At 41.8% G+C, this 22,443-nt stretch overlaps 1 protein-coding gene across 1 annotated transcript in view; it reads right to left on the bottom strand.

Annotated features, from left to right (window-relative positions):
• Positions 1-22,443, bottom strand: part of mtpn (myotrophin) — a 65,495-nt gene that overhangs the window by 16,442 nt on the left and 26,610 nt on the right. The window contains exon 2 of the mRNA XM_043709439.1: positions 4,032-4,145. Within this exon, the coding sequence (XP_043565374.1) occupies positions 4,032-4,145 (114 nt within the window). The remainder of the gene's footprint in view (positions 1-4,031; positions 4,146-22,443) is intronic.

Genomic DNA, 22,443 nt, shown 5'->3' with positions numbered 1-22,443 from the left:
CATTGCCAGACCATGGCAACATGACGCCTGAAGGAAGAGCACCTCATCTTCCGCCTAGGAACCCTCCAACCACGAGGGATGAATGCAGATTTCTCCAGCTTCATTTCCCCTCCCCCCCATCTTATCTCAGTCCCAACCCTCGGACTCAGCACCGCCTTCTTGACCTCCAATCTTCTTCCCGACCTTTCCGCCCCCACCCCCTCTCTGGCCTATCACCCTCACCTTAACCTCCTTCCACCTATTGCATTTCCAACACCCCTCCCTACTTTTATCTTAGCCTGCTTAGCACACCTTCCTCATTCCTGAAGAAGGGCGTATGCCCGAAATGTCGATTCTCCTGCTCCTTGGATGCTGCCTGACCTGCTGCGCTTTTCCAGCAACACATTTTTAAACTCTAAGATCACAACTGAAAACTGAAATAACGTTTTCACCAACTTAGAAATCAAGTTCTAAGAAGAATATCATTTGAAACTTCACGTCACTTAGTATTAAGTTACCAGCCCTTGAAACCCAAGACTACGATTTCAAATTTAGTCTTTCTATCCTGAGGAATGCAGCCTGTTACAGAGCTTGAAAAGGGTAGAATATTGTGCAGTTTTCGCCCCCTTATATAAAAAAAAGATATTTCATTTGAGGCAGCTCAGAGAAGGTTCACGAGAATGATCTCTGGTATGGAGGGATTAATTTACAAGCAATGGCTCAACAGGTTGGGCCTTTTGAGAGGTGATCTCATCGGAAAATGTAAGATTCTTAAGGGGCATGACAGGGTAGATGCTAAGATGCTTCCGTTCATGTCTAGGACCAGAGGGCATAGCCTCAGAATAAAGGGGTAAAAATTTAAAACAGATGAGGAGGGATTTCTTTTCAGACAGTTGGGAGTCTTTGGCATTCCCTGCTAGAGCACTGTAGGGATAGTCTTTTGTATATTTAAGGCCGAGATAGATGAATTCATGATCAGTCTGGGTAATCAAGGGTTGCAGGGAAAATAAAGGAAAATAGATTTGAGAAATGCCGGATCAGTCACGATTCTTTGGACGGCAATGCGGGCCTGGGGGTAGGGGGTGCTAAATGGCTTACTCTTGTTTCTATTATAGTTTAGATGCTAAGAATTTAAAATATTTTAATAAGACCATCTCTTCAGAATTCAGATAATTATCCCATTCTAATCACTCTCCCCTCATGGGGAAAATCCTTCCATTCAAGGAATCAATTCAGTTGGCCTTTGTTGCACTTGCTTCTAAGGTAACTACCTCCTTCCTAACTTTCCATCTTTTAATCTAATTTCTCAATGCAGTAAGTAGGAGTCCATATATAGAGCTCCTACCGAAAGGGATTAGACAATTCTGTTTTCCATTACATCAATGTTTGTAGAATGTGTGTTCTTGAGGGAACTTAATTTCTCCAAACTTCTATTTTGAAGATATTCTACTTTCTGAAGGAAATTCCACAACGCCAGGAAATCAACTTAATATCATACACACCTAATGCATATACTTATAAATTGAAAAGTAAATCGCTTTATTGGTGATTTTCAGGTTAATAGATCCTCCACAGATCATTTAGGTTTGCTCATTGATGCATATCTGACCATTGCTCATTCAGGAATCAGTAGCTGAACATATTTGACAAACCTGATCAACAGCTATTTTGAAGGAAAGGCAAATGAAAGGTGAAATGAAGGAGTTAGAATATTGACAGACAAATATCAGAGTCTTAAAAATGCATAACCCAGCCGTCAGCTGTTGTTCAAAATTATTATTAGCATGGTACATGGTTACACTACGGTTCAACGAGTAGACCAAACTAGCGGAGGGCAGCTGCCAATGGTTCCTAACTTTGGCAACTTAGGGACTCTTTCTGGTGGACAGATTGGGACAGATCAATTCAAGATCCATAGGTCTTACAGGCTATTCAACACAATCATGGCACACATCTGAGCTTGATAAGACAATAAAGATAGCCTGGTCACCCAAGCCATGCAAAATAATATCCAGCCATCTATATTCAGCTTGCCACTGGGCCAAGATGGACTCTCTTTCATCTTGACCTGCGTGGAACCTTTTCTCACTATAATCCAATTCATGAACAAGCACTCTTCAAAGTTTCACTACTGGCACCACAGTAACTTACCCAAATCCTTTAACATTTGTGCAAATTTGTGGTATGTTGCTTGTTTTGTTAAAAAGGGAAGTTAACTTATGACACCTTCAACTCCTGTAGCACAGAAAGGAAAATATTCTTGTCTACTATATTAGTTGGCATTCTGCTTGCAAGTTGAAGTATGTTGCACCATAACTGTATAGCCATCGAAAAGAATCTGGATAATTGTAGACAGGGCACACTTTATAATTTATAAATAACATTAATTTATAGATAACATACGGATCATATAAACAATGGACAAGACCCACTCACCTCTTATTCCTCAACCTCTGCAAAACTGTGACCGCCCTTACCCCTTCACCGAATGTTCACTCTCCACACCACTGCCTCCCTCAACCCTCAAACCACGCTCCCCTCCACTCCTTCACCTGCCCATCCCAAATGCTAATTCCATTTCCCCCCCTCAAACCCCAGCAATGTTGCTCTTAGCCCACATTTTTATCCCAAGGGAAATGCCAATAACTCTTCCAACAATGATTACTTTTACAACAGTTGGGCATAAGTCAAGGATTCCAGAACATGAATTTGCAATGAATCATGTAAGCAGTGTCTGTTGTGCAGGAGGGGTTGAGCACTGATGAGTAGGAGCACCAGTAACTGTTGTTAGTGCTGAAATGCTTTGCATTCCAACTAATTTATTTTATTGTTATGACAAACTCAAAAATGTGCGTACACATCAGTCAATGCACATTTCAAACAACAAGTCCATGTGCTGCTGGCAAGCTGATCACAACTTTGGGGAGACTGTGGTATAGTAGTAATGCACTTATGGGTGGCACGGTGGCACAGTGGTTAGTACTGCTGCCTCTCAGCACCAGAGACCTAGGTTCAATTCCTACCTCAGGCAACTGTCTGTGTGGAGTTTGCACATTCTCCCAGTCTGTGCGGGTTTCCTCCCACAGTCCAAAAATGTGCAGGTTAGGTGAACTGGCCATTCTAAATTGCCCGTAGTGTTAGGTGAAGGGGTAAACGTAGGGGAATGGGTTCGGGTGGGTTGCTCTTTGGAGGGTTGGTGTGGACTTGTTGGGCTGAAGGGCCGGTTTCCACTACTGTAAGTAATCTAATCTAATCTGGTAATGTCAGTGTCCTGAAGACACTAGTTTGATGTCTACTGCAGACACAAAATACAGATTCAATTAAAAAGCTGGTTATTGACTAATGCTGACCATGTAACAATTGTGGATTTTCACAAATACCTGTCTCTTCACTAATGTCCTTCAGAGGAAGAAATCTGATACCCTTGCTTGATGTTCCCTATACATGGCTCCCGACTTGCAGCAGTATGCTTAACTGCCCTGTGACATGGCCTAGCAAGTTGCTTGAAGTGCAATTGGGGAGGGGCAACAATGCTTGCCCATCTTGTGACACCTACTAGCACAAAATGAAAAAAAAATGCTATAGAAATCACAAAGCAGTCTAGGTAAAGCAGCAAATGGAAATTTAAGTTTTCCATGTAATTATTGTGGTTGGGCGGACATAGATTCTGCCTCAGGGTCTTGGTGTTAGCAGCTCCAGTCAAGTCTTCACAAAAGCAGAATATTTTGGCCCATGTTGCTTACTAACACACGTGAGCTTTATTTTTCTATATCCACTGATTATAAAAAGTTGGTCAAGGTTGTAGAGTCTAACTATGTAAAATCTTACATATATTAAAACATTTATCTTAATATTTGAGTATCAGACTTAAATTAGAAAGTAAATTTTAATGATGAGAAATCCAAAGACAATTAGAAAATCAAACATTTAGAAACATAACCGATAAAAGATACCCGAAGAACAGTAATAACAGGAATATTGCTTAAATAAGAGTGGTGGGACCAACATTGGTATTATATCTTCCAAAATTCTGACATATTTATCTTACTTACATTAATCTCAGCGCCCAGGCGAATGAGAAACTCCAGAACCTCAAGTTGACCACAATCGGCTGCAAAGTGAATGGCCCTCCGACCAGCTACTTCTAACTTGGTCACATCAATACCCTGAAGATAAATGAAAACAAATATTAATATAAATAGAAACAAAGTTACAGAATTTATGATTGCTGTTCAATACATCTACAAGCACTGAAACACCAAACTATTACATTGTTTGATTTCACTAATCAACTAAAAAGACTCAAACGCCTGAAAATTCATTAAGTACAAATATCCAGGCAGGATTATGGGCTCGTGACAACAATGATAAAGGCCTTATGTTCACCTGTTCAACAACAACTCAGCCACATTATAGATTATATACCAAACTGCAAACAGACGGTTTTTCCCTTTGAAGAATACACAAGGACAAGGATCCTTTTCAAATTAACCTCACTGCAAACCAACAGATGGGAGTGTGAATAAAGGAGGGAAGTTGTTTGACCTTCCCTGGGAACTTAACCATTTGCCTGAAGCCATAATGAATTGGGATTTCTCACCTGAGTTCTGGCCTTAATTTGCACTGGTGTTAATTGCCATTTTGAAACAGATTTTGTAAAGACAAAAGACAGCATTGTTAAGGTATAGAAATGTTTGCATATGATGTCAATGTATTCTAATTAGTGAAACTTTGGGGTGGGGGAGGAGTTATTTGAGGACTTAACTGTTTAAAGGGTAAGTACAGTTAGACTTAGCGAGGCACTTGGGGAAAATTAGCATTTTGCCTACAAGTCAGAAAACCTGAAATTTTAAAAAGTGGCTAATGGAAACTAAGGATAGGAGTTGGAAGGTCATGTTGCAGCTGTACAGGACATGTGTTCGGCCACTTTTGGAATACTGTGTGCAATTCTGGTCTCCCTCAAATAGGAAGGATTTGGTGAAACTTGAAAGGGTTCAGAAAAGATTTATAAGGATGGTGTTTGGATTGGATAGGGATAGGGAAGAGGCTGAATAGGCTGGGGCTGTTTTCTCTGGAGCATTAAAGGCTAAGGGGGTGGGGCTCAGAGGTTTTATGAAATCATGAGGGGGATGGATAGGGTAAATAGACAATGTCTTTTCCTCAGGATGGAGGAACCCAGAGCTAGAGGGTATAGGTTTAGGATTGTGGGGAGGGGTGTGTGTAAGTGGGACCTAAGGGGCAACCTTTTCCACGCAGAGGGGAGTGGATGTATGGAATGAGCTGCCAGGGACAATTACAACATTTAAAAAGGCACCTGGACAGTTGTTATGAACAGGAAGGGTTTAGGAGGGATATGGCCAGGATCTATTTAAGATATCTGGTTGGCACAGACAAGTCAGATCAAAGTATCTGTTTCTGTGCTACACATTTCTATGTGTATGTCAAGGAAATGGATGTTGTATTGGTAATGAAATTAAAATTGGAGAAATGGAATTTAAGTTTTCAGGAAAGAAAAGGAAATACTGGGAAAGATAGAGGGGAAGAGCAATGAGAGAGAGAAAAAGTGTTTCACAGAAGGATCTGGGCAAAGGAATTTGATCTAAAACAGTTAGAGTTGAGTAGGAGAAATCTTATTATGTCCCATGAAGTCGACAATGACTCACACTCAAGATTTGCTCATTTAATTCCTATGTTTGAGGCGGCAAGGATTGAAGCACCCTTTATTGCTTCCAAGTGGGTGGCACAGCAGTTAATCACCATAGCCAAGAAAGCCCACAGCGTCTCTACTTTCTATGTAAAGTGAGGAAAGTGCACCTCCCAAACCCCATCCACACTGCATTCTACAGAGGGTTTATCAAGAGTTCATTGATGCAGCAGTATCATTGTTTACATCGGGAATTGTACCACCTTGGACTATAAGACCATACAACAGTGAGGCCAGCTGAGAAGATCATCAGGGTCTCTCTTCCCTCCATTACAGACATTTACACAACACACTACATCCAAAAGGTTAACAGCATTTTGGAAGACTCCACACCCCTCACTCAAACTCTTCTCCCTCCTGCTACCTGGCAGAAGATACCGGAGCTTTCAATTTCTCACAGCCAGACTGTGAAACAGTTTCTTCCCCCATGCCATCAGGTTCCTTAACACTATGATCAGACTCTTTTCCATTTGAAATTCTTTGCATGACTTTGAAGTGCTGCTAGAACAATGTCGACTAATTATCATTCTTACATGACACAGTAATTTGCAAGTTTTGCACTTCTTATGCACTTTATAGCACCTTTTTATGATCATGTAGTTTGTGCTGTCCATGTAGCACCTTGGTCCTGGAGGAATGCTGGCTTGTTTTTAACCGCATCAGCTGCATATGGTAGAAATGACAAATAAAAAAGCTACTCCACTCTACTAAAATGGCCAGTCCAATATGGATTCTTTTTGCTGCAGAGTAAGTTTTTGCAGAAAGCATAACAGGTTTCTTCCCTCTTGCTGAGGAAAGTGCGCCCGATTTCAAGGTGGTCTCTTTTTCATCTGCCTTACGTACATACAGTTAGTGTCAGAGGCATAATACTGCCAAAAATCTTGCATCCTCAAATAGTAGTAGGTCTAGACTTGCTTATGCTTCTCAAAATCTTAAGCAACTTGCTAGAAGGGCATGTGCCCGAAACGTCGAATCTTCTGTTCCCTAGATGCTGCCTGACCTGCTGTGCTGTTCCAGCAATAAAGTTTCAGCTAGACTTGCTTATGCTTCTCAAAATCTTAAGCAACTTGCTTTTGACTGGTGAGTATGGGCATTTTACATGAAAGTCACTTACAAAAGGAACAGTGATGTAATATCAAACCCAGCCCATGAGATTATAGCTCAAGGAACAGACAACCACTAACTGATGATTAGGCTTATCAAAAACACTGTTCCAGAAGAAACTCCTTACTCATTTCCAAATTGAAAGGAGATAGGGAGAATGAACCTCAGAATCATACTGTACTAAAGGAGGTCCTTTGGTCCATCGAACATACATCACAAAATTACTCACTCAATCTACACTCGTCCCATAGCTTTGAATACAATAAAAATCTGGAATCAGAGGTTTAATAAGTGATTGTGTAACCACTAAGAAAAAACCCATCTGATTCACTAATGTCTGTTTGGGAGGAAAAACTACCATCCTTACCCAAGAGGGTCTACATGTGACGCCGAACCCACAGCGATGTTGTTGACTGTTAACCTCCCTCTGGACAATTAAGATATTGGCAATAAATACTGGCCTAATCAATGACACCCACATTTTAAGAAATACTCCTCTTACATCCTCCCCTGTTCTGTCTGAAGATCCTATACCCAAGAATATTGAGTGGTCAGCCCTGCCCCTCCCTCAACCACATCTTCGTGATAGTAATATCACACCCTTTAACTCATCTATTTTACCAACAATACTCCATGTTAAGTGCCATCTAGCCTTGCCCTATTCCCTTGAAACTCAACAAGCTAAATACCTGCCTTAGTTCTTTTACAAAAGAAAGTTTTAAAATAAAATCAAAACAGCATTTGAAGAGGAAGATATACAGGGCTGCAACCACATGGTCAGGGAACAAAACCTATACTGCTGTCTGACAGCAGTGATTCTGCACAGTTACTGCTTTGCTGTTTGAGTTCAAGTATCTCTGGACATCAAAGTGCATCCAGGAAAAAGTAACAGATAACAAAATGCACAGCTGACCTTGGAGGAACCAGTGGGGGAGAGCTCACAGCGCAGGAGCAGATAAGTGCATAGTTTTTGAGTGCAGCCTTGCTGTAAATCTACAACAGAGAGTAGAGTGGGTTCTTTTTTGATTGTGTTTTATTGAGATGTCTCGATTAAAATTTTAAAAATAAGCCATTAGTCTTAGTTAGTCTGGAACAGTGTTTTTCCATAGCAAAAGGACTATTTTCTGGATCTGTAGATTGTTAAGATGGCCTTTAATAGAGTGGTGTGCTGTTCCTGTCAGATGTGGGAGTTTAGAGAGAGTTTCCATGTTACTGATTGTATCTATAGCTGGAAATCCTATTAGATTGCATGGATCAACTGGAGCAGCGGTTAGTGGCAATAAGGAATTTACAGGAGCTAGAGGGTGTAAGGGAGGCATTTACAGGGAGAAAGAAAAGCTGCAGATACAGTCATGTAAATGGGTTAACTCCAGGAGAGGTAGGAGGGGCAGGTAGGTAGTGCAGGAGTCTCCTGAGGCTATGCCCATCTCAAACAAGTATGCGGTTTTGGAAAATGCAGGGGGTGATGGACTATCAAGGGAGCATAGCATGAACAACCATATTTCTAGGACAGAGAAGGGCTCTAAATGTTAGGAGTCATTCTAAATGAATCGATTGTGATAGCAGACTCTCTAGACAGAGGAACAGACAGACATTGCTGCGGCTGGCAGTGAAAACTCGAATGGTGTGTTGCCTACCTGGTGCCAGATCAAGAATATCTCAAAAAATACAGAATGTTCTCAAAAGGGGAGAGGGACCAGCAGGAGATCATTGAACACATCGAAAGTAACCACATATGAAGGGCAAAGGATGACATTCTGAAGGGAGAATATAGAAAGTTAGGTAGGAATTTAAAAAAAGGAGGTCCTCGGGGGTAGTAATATCTGGATTACTCCCTGTGCTATGAGTGAGTGAGGGTAGGAATAGAAGGATAGAGCAGGTGACTGTGTGGCTGAAAAACTGGTGCAGGGGAGGATTCACATTTTTGGATCATTGAAATCTCTTCTGAACTAGAAGTGACCTGTATAATAAGGATGGATTGCACCTGAATTGAAGGGGACGAATAAACTGGTAGGGGGATTTGCTAGAGCTGCTCGAGAATTTAAACTAGTAAGGTGTGGGGAGGAGTGGGACCCACAGAAATGAGGAAAAATCAATCTGAGACTGATACAGTTGGGAAAAGATTGGAAGGGGACGAATAAACTGGTAGGGGGATTTGCTAGAGCTGCTCGAGGATTTAAACTAGTAAGGTGTGGGGAGGAGTGGGACCCACAGAAATGAGGAAAAATCAATCTGAGACTGATACAGTTGGGAAAAGGAGTCAGTCAAAATAGTCTGGGCAGGCAGGAACAAAGCACAGAACAAGGTGGGACTGATTAATTAAACTGCATTTATTTCAATGCAAGAGGTCTAACATGGAAGGCAGAGGAACTCAGGGCATGAGACTGGGATATCATAGCAATTACAGAAACATGGCTCAGGGATGCACTGGTCTGGCTGCTTAATGTTCCAAGATACAAATGCTATGAGGAGGATAGAAAAGGGGGGCAAGAGATGAGGGGAGTAGTCTTTCGTTAAGGGATAGCATTACTGCTGTACTTAGGGAGTTTATTCCCGGGAATGCATCCGGGGAAGTTATTTGGAACTGAGAAATAAGAAAGGGATGATCACCTTATTGGGATTGCATTGTAGATCCTCCGACAGTCTGCAAGAAATTGAGAAACAAATTTGTAAGGAGATCTCAGCTATCTGTAAGAATAATAGTGTGGTTAAGGTAGGGGATTTTAACTTTCCGAACATAGACTGGGACTGCCATGGTGTTAAGGGCTTAGATGGAGAGGAATTTCTTAAGTAAGTACAAGACAATTTTCTGATTCAGTAGGTGGATGTACCTACTACAGAAGCTACAAACCTTGACCTACTTACGGGAAATACGACAGGGCAGGTGACTAAGGTGTCAGTGGGGGAGCACTTTGGGGCCAGCGACCATAATTCTGTTAGTTTTAAAATAGTATGGAACAGGATAGACCAGATCTAAAAGCTGAAGTTCTAAATTGGAGGAAGAACAATTTTGACTATTATGCAAGAACTTTCAAAAGCTGATGTGGTTGGGGTAGGTGGATTTGCAGGTAAAAGGGACAGCTGGAAAGTGGGAAACCTTCCAAAATGAGATAACGAGAATTCACAGACAGTGTATTCTTGGTAGATATAGGGAATGCTGGATGACTAGAGAAATTGAGGCTTTGGTTAAGAAAAAGAAAGCATATGTCAAGTAGAGACAGGAGAGATGAAGCGAATCCTTACAAGAGTATAAAGGCAGTAGGAGTATACTTGAGGGAGAAATCAGGTGGGCAAAAAGGGGACGCGAGATAGCTTTGGCAGCCTATGTGTGGAACTACAGGAGATACATCAAATGAGTAATTTGCATCAGTATTTGATATGGAGAAGGGCACTGAAGACATAGAATATGGGAAATAGATGGTGATACTTTGAAAGGTATCCATATTAGAGGTGGTGTGCTGGATGTCTTGAAATGCATAAAAGTGAATAAATCCCCAGGACCTGATCAGGTATACCCTAGAACTCTGTGGGAAGCTGCAATTGCTGGGCCCCTTGCTGAGACACTTGTATCATCCATAGTCACAGGTGAGGTGCCAGAAGACTGAAGGTTGGCTAACGTGGTGTCACTATTTCAGAAAGGTAGTAAGGTCAAGCCAGGGAACTATAGACGAATGAGCCTGGCATTGGGGATGGGAAGGTTGTCGGAGGGAGTCCTAAGGGACAAGATTTACATGCATTTTGAAAGGCAAGGACTGATTAGGGAGCATCAATATAGCTTTGTGCATGGGAAATCCTGTCTCAAATTTGACTGAATTTTTTTGAATAGTAACGAAGAGGATTGACGAGGGCAGAGCAGTGGACGTGATCTATATGGACTTCAGTAAGGCGTTGAACAAGGTTCCTCATAAAAGACTGATTCGCAAGGTTATACTTCATGGACTACAAGGAGAACTAGCCATTTTGATACAGACCTGGCTCAAATGTCAGAGGGCACTGGTGCAGGGTTGCTTTTCAGACTGGAGGCCTTTGACTAGTGGTGTGCCACAAGGATCAGTGCTGAGTCCACTACCTTTCATTTATATAAATGATTTGGATGTAAACATAACAGGTATAGTAAGTAAGTTTGCTGATGACACAAAAATTGGAGGTGTGGACAGTGAAGATGGTTACCTCAGAACAATGGGATCCAATGGGCCAATGGGCTGAGTGGCAGCAGATGGAGTTTAATTTAGATAATTATGAGCCTCTGCTGTTTGGAAAGGCTAATCTTAGCAGGACTTATACACTTAATACTAAGATCCTGAGGAGTGTTGCTGAATAAAAAGAGTGCAGGTGCATAGTTCCTTGAAAGTGGAGTCACGGGTAGATTGGATAATGAAGATGGCATTTGGCATGCTTTCCTTTAGTGCACAGAATTGAGCATAAGAGTTGAGAGGTCATGTTGTGGCTGTACAGGACATTGGTTAGGTCACTTTTGGAATACCCCGTGCAATTCTGGTCTTCCTGCCAGAAGGATGTTGTGAAACTTGAAAGGGTTCAGGAAAGGATGTTGCCAGGGTTGGTGGAGTCAAGCTACAGGGAGAGGCTGAATAGGTTAGGGCTGCTTTCCTTGGAGCGTCGGAGGCGGAGGGCTGATCTTATAGAGGTTTATAAAATCATGAGGGGCATGGATAGGATAAATAGACAAGGTCTTTTCGCTGGGGACGAGGAGGGGGTTCAACATTGCAGAGCATAGGTTTAAGGTGAGGGAAAAGATATAAAAGGGATTTTTTTTCAATGCAGAGGGTGGTGTGTATGGAATGAACTGCTATAGGAAGTGGAGGAGGCTGGGGCAATTACAACATTTAAAAGGCATCTGGATGAGTATATGAATGGGAAGGGTTTAGAGAGATATAGGCCAAATGCAGGCAAATGGGACTAGATTTCCTTAGGATATCTGGTCTGCATGGATGAGTTGGACCAAAGGGTTTGTTTCTGTGCTCTATATCTCTACGACTCCATGAATTGCAATTTCCTGAACTTCAGCAAAAATGCTTTAAGACAAAGTATGTTTGGATTTTGTTGTTTATAAATAGTTAGATGCATGGTTCTAAAAGGACAGAACTTACACATTATTCTGGTAACAGATTAGCCCCACATTCCCCAGCCTACCCTTTCAAGGCCAAAACAGGTCTCATTGTTATGAAGAGATGTTCTGAAGTGTAATAGAAGGCAGTTTTATTTAAACACATTAAGAGATCAATTGAAGAAGTTCTCTTTGGACCTTTGTGGGCTACAGCCTTTGTTTAATTCTGCTAACAACTGGAAAACATTCCTTTTTAATGCTTTTCAGTGCTTCTCATTAGGGCACAAGACCAAATGTTATCCAAGAGAAATTGCTGACTAACCATAAGTACAATGCTGTAGTCATCCTCAAGATTTACAGAGGAACCTCGATTATCTGAACGAGATGGTGGGCACTATTCATTCAGATAATTGATTATTCAGCTAATCGATTAAATGCCTTTCCTCTGTAGCTCTGAGTTTAAGTCTGCTCCCCGTTCAGGAGACGAAGCAGCAGCACACCGTGTGCGAGCCCCCGCCCCACACCACCCCGTCCAACAATCACTCCCGCCCCCTCTCCGGGGCAACTGGACTGGACACCAACAAGACAACTGCTGCTGTTGCCGCCTTTGTAGGATAAGTCTCCAAATTGTGCGCACACAGCCACAGACAACCTTTTGCTGCAACGTTTTGACGAGTTCCACCTTTACCTGGTACAGGACAATGTTGGAGAGATTATCTGGGGAAGAGGGGTTTAGGATACACCCCTCTGTAGAACCCCAGGGAAAGTGTGGGGAGAGAGAGGGAGGGCGGGAAGTCAGTCATTTGGAGATGGTGCCTGTTTAATCACTATAAACAAAAGACGTGATCACAGTTACAAACACATCTTTGATGTAATGTTTCCATCAGGACCTAAAGATCTCCTTCGGATAATTAATACTCTGATAACCGAGGTTCCACTGTATATGTTGGTCAAAAAAAGTCTACATACTCTTGCATAAAAGCGGGCAATATAGTCATTAACATTGAGAACTATTTTGCAACCATGGACAAGGATTATACAATGATCAAAAAGCACTTGCACTTCACTTTTCTGACTTTATCTAACAAATGTGTGGAGAAGTTACAAGTAGAAGTATTAATCACTTTGTAGTCACTAAATGGGGAATACCATTATCGCCATTAGGATTTTCAAATTAGCCACATGAAAAAATTGGCTAATGTATTTGTCTGATGAAAGGATTATGCCCGAAACATCGATTCGCCTGCTCCTTGGGTGCTGCCTGACCTGCTGCGCTTTTTCAGCATCATTCTCTTCGACACAAATCTCCAGTCGTCACTTTCTCCTAACGTATTTGTCTTGAATAGCTAGCTGATGACAGTAGAGTGCGTAATTTCAATGGATTTATGGCAACAGGTAATTTATTCATCTGGCCAAAAAGAAAATGCATGAAACATGCATGACAGTTAGCATTAGTGAATACTTCATATCTATAATGTGCAATTAGTGTCTAAGCTGTGAGAATTGTCAGCACAAGTTTACGTATGACAGTTATGAACAAAACCAAGACATTTGCAGCTCTAATCTTGTTACTGCATTAAAAGTAGAACTGTTGCTAAGAATAAAAGGGAAGTTGGCTCTCCATTTTACTTTAAATAGCTCAACTTCCTGTACAAACTAACCACAGTTATGCTCTTTGCAAACTCTTTAGTGACAGACACCAATCCACACCATGTTCAGAAGCAAAAAAAAACAAATTTAGTTTTACACTAAGAGTCAGAGTCATAGAGATGTACAGCATGAAAACAGTAAATAGCTCAACTTCCTGTACAAACTAACCACAGTTATGCTCTTTGCAAACTCTTTAGTGACAGACACCAATCCACACCATGTTCAGAAGCAAAAAAAACAAATTTAGTTTTACACTAAGAGTCAGAGTCACAGAGATGTACAGCATGAAAACAGACCCTTCAGTCCAACCTGTCCATGCCAACCAGATATCCCAACCCAATCTAGTCCCACCTGCCAGCACCCGGCCCATATCCCTCCAAACCCTTCCTCTTCATATACCCATCCAGATGCCTCTTAAATGTTGCAATTGTACCAGCCTTCACCCTTTTCTCTGGCAGCTCATTCCATACACGTACCACCCTGTGGGAAAAAGTTGCCCCTTAGGTCTCTTTTATATTAGATTACATTACAGTGTGGAAACAGGCCCTTCAGCCCAACAAGTCCACACCGACCCGCCGAAGCGCAACCCACCCATACCCCTACATTTACCCCTTACCTAACACTACGGGCAATTTAGCATGGCCAATTCACCTGACCCGCACATCTTTGGACTGTGGGAGGAAACCGGAGCACCCGGAGGAAACCCACGCAGACACGGGGAGAATGTGCAAACTCCACACAGTGGGTCGCCTGAGGCTGGAATTGAACCCGGGTCTCAGGCGCTGTGAGGCAGCAGTGCTAACCACTGTGCCACCGTGCCGCTAACCACTGTGCCACCGTGCCCCTCTCACCCTAAACCTATGCTCTCTAGTTCTGGACTCCCTGACCCCAGGGAAAAGACTTTGTCTATTTATCCTATCCATGCCGCTCAATTTTGTAAACCTCTATGAGATCACCCCGCAGCCTCAGATGCTCCAGGGAAAACAGACCCAGCCTGTTCAGCCTCTCCCTATAGCTCAAATCCTCCAACCCTGGCAACATCCTTGTAAATCTTTTCTGAACGCTTTCAAGTTTCACAACATCTTTCCGATAGGAAGGAGACCAGAATTGCACGCAACATTCCAATGGTGGCCTAACCAATGTCCTGTACTGCCGTAACATGACCTCCCAACTCCTGTACTCAATACTCTGACTAATAAAGGAAAGCATACTAAACGCTGGAAAGCATACCAAACAGTATCCTGGTTATCTAAACAATGAAATGAGGGAAAATTTCTTCTCATAGAGCTGCCAACATTCCTATTTTTTTAATATTTATTTCATACCTTCCATGATATTGTTCAGTCAGAACAAAGATACACCCGAAATTGGATTTGAACTTGCCGACCAAAAATGGCTATTAGATGAGGATTTCCGCATAAGGTCACTTCATTTTTTCTATTAGCAAAACATTTAGATATTCAAGTGATCAAAATCCAACCAATTCATCAGAAAGTGCTTCCCCATTAAGAAATGTTCTTTTGGGCACATCAGGTCAATTGTTTTGGTTTATAACAGACATTTATTCTTCTTGCACATTATATGAACGGCACTCAAGATTCAATACAGAACAATGTTACCAGAAACAGACTAACTAGATTATTGGGAATGTTCGACTGGCTCATGACAATCTTATTCAAAAGAGAATGTTTCTTGCTGTTACAGGCCAATCATTTCAGTCCCAGAACATCACTAGGAATTCCCCCTTGATTGATGTCTAAGGGCCAACCACTTTCAAATGATTTTCCCTTCAATACAATGTCACAAGTGGAGGTATGAAGTACTCAGATCAACTATTGAAACAGTCCAAGCCCAAATTCAGCAAGACCTGGCTAACATCCAGATTCAGGTTATTTAGAGGTTAGTAATATTCATGCTGCAAGTGTCCAGCAATGACCATCTCAATAAGATGGTCTAATTATTACCTCCCAAGTATTTAATGGCATTACCTTCACTAAAATAGCCCAATATTAATTTCCCATGGATTACCTTTGACCAAAACCTAAATAGGACCACCTATACAAACGCTGCAATACAATAGCAGGTCAGAATAGGAAATCTGCGACAAAAATTCACTGACTCTCAAAGCCTGTCTGCCATTCAGAAGCAGTAAGACTTCGGAGAGAGACAACACTCTCCATAAACTGGCTGCCTAATTTCGTCCTAAGGCACTCACCTCAGGCTGGTCAGTGGGCACATTCTGCTGGCTGGCTATCCAAAAACACAGTTACTCAGTGATTAGCACTGCTGCCTCATAGCACCAGGGGCCTTGAGCAACTGTTTATGTGGAGTTTGCACACTCTCCCTGTGTTTGCGTGGGTTTCCTCCGGGTGCTCCGGTTTCCTCCCACAGTCCAAAGATGTGCAGGTTAGGTGAATTGGCCATACTAAATTGCCCGTAGTGTTAGGTGGATTAGTCAGGGGTAAATATAGGGGGGTGGGTTTCTCTTCGGAGGGTTGGTGTGGTCTTGTTGGGCCGAAGGGCCCGTTTCCACACTGTAGGTAATTAATCTAATCTAATATGCCGGAAGAGTGCACCTCCAACATACAGCCAGCAAGCTAAAAACCAGTCAAAAATAAAGCAAACCACTTGAATGGCATTCCATCCTCCACGTTCAAGGTGTTCTCTTAGTAATCAGCAGCACATGTACATCACGTGCAACATGCCCGGCAGCAACTCATCAAGTCTGTGAACAAAATCACAACCTCTAGTCCTTCAAAGAAAAATGGGGCCACCCACCATCAAGCACCCCTCCAATTCACACAATGTTGATTGGATATGTCATGCTCTTGCTTTCTTGCTGGGATACAAAACATGCAACTACTTTCCTAACAAGAGTTACTGTACCACATGGGCTACAGCGGTTCAACAAAAGGCATCTACCACATTTCCACCTACCTAAATGCAAATAGAAATGGGCAACGACTGCCTAGCCTAAGTTGCACACCTCCAGTGAACAAACAGAAGGAAATACCCTTAAACACAATAAAGATCCCAAAGAGAGATACCCAATATCTTATGGAACAGGAGGAGATAAATGCTTAGTCAAAGAGACTTTTTACAAAAGTTATGCCCAAAAACTAACAGAAGGGCAAAAGGTTGAAATCCAGAAAGGGAATTCCAGAACTCAGGGCACAATGCTAACTGTAAGATGAAAGAAATTAGGAAATCACAAGAAACCAGAAGTGAAGGAAAATAGTCCAAGTCAGTAGGCTTGAAGTACATATTAAAAGAGGTGCAGCCATAGGGACATACTTTAACTCAGAACAGATATTTAATTTGTATTGTTGGACCAGGGATAAAATAGGACTTTAAGCACAAGCTGATTGGAAAACTAGATTTGCTGCAAATTAAGATACTCCTAGCAGTGTTTTGAGAAAAACTCAAGCTTTCAGAAAATGAAAAATTGAAGACCAGCCAGAACAGCAGTGGTATCAATGAGTTGATGCCCTAATACAGAAATGGGAAAATGCTACCCAATTTTGGGGGTGCACTGGGAGGAGGGTGGGAAAGGGAGCGAAAGCGTAATGATTTTGTAGGTTTGACAGAAATAGCATTACCTAAATTTCCTTTTTGAAACAAAACCAAAAAGCAAACTCTGAAGTGAATAAAGTCTTACTTTGCCTCACATTCAGAAAGCGTTCAGTGCTTGCACCAGCTGTGTTTTCCTCTGTAGGAAAAATTAAACGTGAATGTGATCATGTTCATGAACCTGTGATAGGATGGGCCTGATACGCTGGGTGGGAGCTCAAGTCCATCACGGCATCTGGGCATGAAATTATGAATGAAATACATCTGGAATAAAATGCTTCAGTAAAGGTGACCATGAAATTGTTGAATCATTGAAAATCCCAACTGTTCATCAATATTCTTGAGAAAGAAATATATTACCCAACCAGGCCTACATGACACTAGCCCCACAGCAATGTGATGGATTCTTAAATGCCCTCTGAAATGGCCTAGCCAGTCACTCAAATTGTATCAAAGAGATTTAATAGGAATAAAGCCAGATTGACCCCTTGCATTTGAGAGACATTATATACAACAAAGGCAAATTCTTGCAAACTATTCGGCACAAAAAATCAGAATTGTTATGACATGGATGGAGGTAATTCAGACCACTATGCCTACATTAGCTCCATTATCAAATACCAATCTCCTTCCTTTGTCCCACACCCCTGCACACATTTCAATTCAAATAATTATCCCTAAAACACCTCAAATGAATCCACCATCATACTCCCAGGCAGAGCATTCCATACTCTAACTAGTTGCTGCATGAAAAAGTTTTTGTCTCACATATTTACATACCACTTCAAATCCACTTTTTTTGGTTTAAGATGAGCTAGAACTGCTTCTCACCATTTGCTCCATCCAGCTCACTCAGGATTTTGAAAATCTCGAGCAAATCCCCTGATAGTCTTCCTTTCCAATTTATTTTCATAACAGAAACCATTCTTATAAACAACTGGGCTTGCGCACCAGAACTGGGACAGCTATCCCATAAAGTAGTCTAGAATCTCAATCTTCTATCACCACCCCAACAGTAAACCAGACTTCAGATTTCGTGACGGGCACAGTGTATTAGTGGGGAGGGAGTAGCCCCACGAGCCCTCAACACGGATTCCAAGTGCAACTAATACTCAATACTTCAAATTAAACCCAAAAACAGAAACATCCTGTGTATTACCATTTACAGCACTTCAACAAAAAAGGTGCCACATTGAAAACTACTTGGAAGTAGTACTGGAAGTTGGATCTCAATGTCAGTTACCAAGAATGGCCTACTATTGCAACTGCAGACCGTTCTGGCCAAGTGCTGAATAACATTTCTGCCTGACTAGCACTACAGCAGTTTATGAAAGAATCAAAATTGGAAGACCTACTGGTCCACATCTTGGCCAATCTACCATTAGCTGACCCATCTGTGCATGACAATCAGTTGAAGGAGCTGAAAATGTGTTGCTGGAAAAGTGCAGCAGGTCAGGCAGCATCCAAGGAGCAGGAGAATCAACGTTTCAGGCATGAGCCCTTCTTCAGGAATGCCTTCCTTGAAGAAGCTCTCTTCCTCAACACATTTTCAGCTCTGATCTCCAGCATCTGAAGTTCTCACTTTCTCCTCGAAGATTTTAACCTACCGCGAATCCTCTTACAAGGATGCCTTCCTTGAAGAAGCTCTCTTCCTCACTCCTTGGATGCTGCCTGACCTGCTGCGCTTTTCCAGCAACACATTTTCAGCTCTGATCTCCAGCATCTGCAGTCCTCACTTTCTCCACAGTTGAAGGAGCCAAACATAAATCTTAGTAGAGACAAAGTCCAATCCTCACAATGCATTTGTTATAAAATTTGGGACCTAAAATGGCACAGAGAACTGTTTAAAGTTGAGGATTACTAAAGGATTACTATCTATTTTGAAAGCAAGTAATTGGATGCTCATTTTAAGTACTGCTTACACAGCTGCTTGTTTGAGCAGTATTGAATTGATGTTTGCAGACTTATTGGAAGAGAGGGGTGTGCACAAATGGAGATTCAGGTAGCATTTATCACTAGGAGAAAGTGAGGACTGCAGATGCTGGAGATCAGAGCTGAAAATGTGTTGCTGGAAAAGCGCAGCAAGTCAGCCAGCATCCAAGGAGCAGGAGAATCGACGTTTTGGGCATGAGCCCTTCTTCAAAACATTCCTTATTATTTTTACAATATAATTTACATTAAGACATTTTTCATTGTATAAATGGAAATATTGCTTATTTTTCTTACTAGTTTGTGTTTATTCAATTTAGTTAATTAAAAGCCTGCTGCAGACTTAAGTAAATGTAATTATTCACTCACATATCCATATTATGTCAACGTCAGTCACATGCATGCCCACAATAAGAAATTGAATAGGTAATGATAGTACTTTTTAATTTTGAACTTCGAACAGACTTCATATTATGACCTCAGGTTTCCCAGAGTCTAATCTGAAGTTTTTCACACGTTCAAAAAGCGGACTGGGTGACTGCTTTGCTGAACATCCATGCTCAGTCCATGAAAATAAAAGTTGCCAGCCACTTCAACCCATGACCATGCTCCATGCAAACATTTCTGTCTCAAGCCTGCTGAAATACTCTAGCAAGGCTCACACAAGCTAGAAGATCAAAACCTCATCTTCCATCTAGGTAACTTCCAGCCTTCAGGATCATTGTTTTAAGTATGTCAACAGAAAGACTGCAGTAGAGAATAGAATTGGATCTTTCTTCATTGTGTGTTTTTGGAGAGATGTCCCTTGACTAAACTTAAAATATAAGCCATAACTATTAATTTAACCTGGGGCAGTGTTTTGTAGAGGAATAAGACAGTTATTTTCTGGATCTGTTGATTGTGAAGGAGCAAAAATGGCCTTTAGTACAGTGATATGTACTTCTTGTCAGATGTGGGAGTTTAAAGAGAATTTAAAGGTTACTGCGGATTATATCTGCCATAAATGCGGTTGGATATGAAGCTTATCAGATCGAATGGATCGGTTGGAGAGACAGTTAGAAGCAATGAGGAATTTGCAACAGCAACAGTATGTGATGGATGGCAGTTATAGGAAGGGGGGAAAAGTCTCAGACACAGTCACATAGATGGGTTAACTCCAGGAAAGGTAAGAGAGGTAGGCACCTAGTGCAGGAGTCTTTTGAGGATATACCCATTTTAAACAGGTATGCTGTTTTGGAAAATGTAGGGGGTGATGGATTCTCAAGGGAAGGATTCATATTTTTAGGATCATTGGAATCTCTTTTGGGGTAGAAGTGACCTGTACAAGAAGGACGGATGGCACCTAAATTGGAAGTGGGCTAATATACTGGCAGGGAAATTTGCTAGAACTGCTCGGGAGGATTTAAACTAGTAAGGTGGGGGGGTTGGGACCCAGGGAAATAGTGAGGAAAGAGATTAATGGGAGACTAGTACAGTTGAGAACAGAAGTGAATCAAACAAACAAACAGTCAGGGCAGGCAGGGACAAGGTAGGACTAATAAATTAAATTGCATTTATTTCAATGCAAGGGGCCTAACAGGGAAGGCAGATGAACTCAGGGCATGGTTAGGAACATGGGACTGGGATATCATAGCAATTAAAGAAACATGGCTCAGGAATAGGTAGGACTGGCAGCTTAAATGCTCCAGGATACAAATGCTACATGGAGGATAGAAAGGGAGGCGAGAGGAGGGGGAGTGGCATTTTTGATAAGGAATAGCATTACAACTGTGCTGAGGGAGGATATTCCCAGAAATACATCCATGGAAGTTGTTTGGGTGGAACTGAGAAATAAGAAAGGGATGATAACCTTATTGGGATTGTATTATAGACCCCCTAGTAGTCAGAGAGAAATTGAGAAACAAACTTGGAAGGAGATCTCAGCTATCTGCAAGAATAACATGGTGGTTATGGTAGGGGATTTTAACTTTCCAAACATAGACTGAGACTGTCATACTGTTAAGGGTTTAGATGGAGAAGAATTTGTTAAGTGTGTACAAGACAATTTTCTGATTCAGTATGTGGGTGTACCTATTACAGAAGGTGCAAAACTTGACTTACTCTTGGGAACTGAGGTGTCAGTGAGGGAGCACTTTGGGGCCAGCGACCATAATTCTATTAGATTTAAAATGGTGATGGAAAAGGATAGACCAGATCTAAATGTTGAAGTTCTAAATTGGAGAAAGGCCAATTTTGACAGTATTAGGCAAGAACTTTCAAAAGCTGATTGGAGGCAGATGTTCACAGGTAAAGGGACAGCTGGAAAATGGGAAGCCTTCAGAAATGAGATAGAGAATCCAGAGAAAGTATATTCCTGTCAGGGTGAAAGGAAAAGCTGGTAGGTATAGGGAATGCTGGATGACTAAAGAAATTGAGGGTTTGGTTAAGAAAAAAAGGAAGCATGTGTCAGGTATAGACAGGATAGATCAAGTGAATCCTTAGAAGAATAGAAAGGCAGTAGGAGTATTCTTAAGAGGGAAATCAGGAGGACAAAAAGGGGACATGAGGTAGCTTTGGCAAATAGAATTAAGGAGAATCCGAAGGGTTTTTACAAATACATTAAGGACAAAAGGAAAACTAAGGAGAGAATAGGACCCCTCTAAAGGTCAACAAGGCAGCCTTTGTGTGGAGCCGCAGAAAATGGGGGAGATACTAAATGAGTATTTTGCATCAGTATTTACTGTGGAAAAGGATTTAGAAGATGTAGACTGTAGGAAAATAGATGGTGACATCTTGTAAAATGTCCAGATTACAGAGGAGGAAGTGCTGGGTGTCTTGAAATGGGTAAAGATGGATAAATCCCCAGGTGTACCCGAAAACTCTGTGGGAAACTGGAGAAAAAATAATGATTGCTGGGCCTCTTGCTGAGATATTTGTATCATCGATAGTCACAGGTGAGGTGCCGGAAGACTGGGGAGGTTGGCAAACATGGTGCCACTGTTTAAGAAGGGTGGTAAGGACAAGCCAGGGAACTACAGACCAGTGAGCCTGACCTCCGTGGTGGACAGTTTGTTGGAGGGAATCCTGAAGGACAGGATGTACATGTATCTGGAAAGGCAAGGACTGATTAGGGATAGTCAACATGATTCTGTGCGTGGGAAATCATGTCTCACAAACTTGATTGAGTTTTTTGAAGTAGTAACAAAGAGGATTGATGAGGGCAGAGCAGTAGATATGATCTGTACGGACTTCAGTAAGGCGTTCGACAATGTTCCCCATGGGAGACTGATTAGCAAGGTTAGATCTCATGGAATATAGGGAGAACTAGCCATTTGGATACAGAACTGGCTCAAAAGGTAGAAGACAGAGGGTGGTGGTGGAGGGTTGTTTTTCTGACTGGAGGCCTGTGACCAGTGGAGTGCCACAAGGATCGGTGCTGGGTCCTCTACTTTTTGTCGTCATT

The sequence above is a fragment of the Chiloscyllium plagiosum genome, chromosome 19 (genome assembly GCF_004010195.1).
Source record: "Chiloscyllium plagiosum isolate BGI_BamShark_2017 chromosome 19, ASM401019v2, whole genome shotgun sequence".
NCBI classification, from domain to species: Eukaryota; Metazoa; Chordata; class Chondrichthyes; order Orectolobiformes; family Hemiscylliidae; genus Chiloscyllium; species Chiloscyllium plagiosum.
This window is presented reverse-complemented; position numbering and strand designations above follow the sequence as displayed.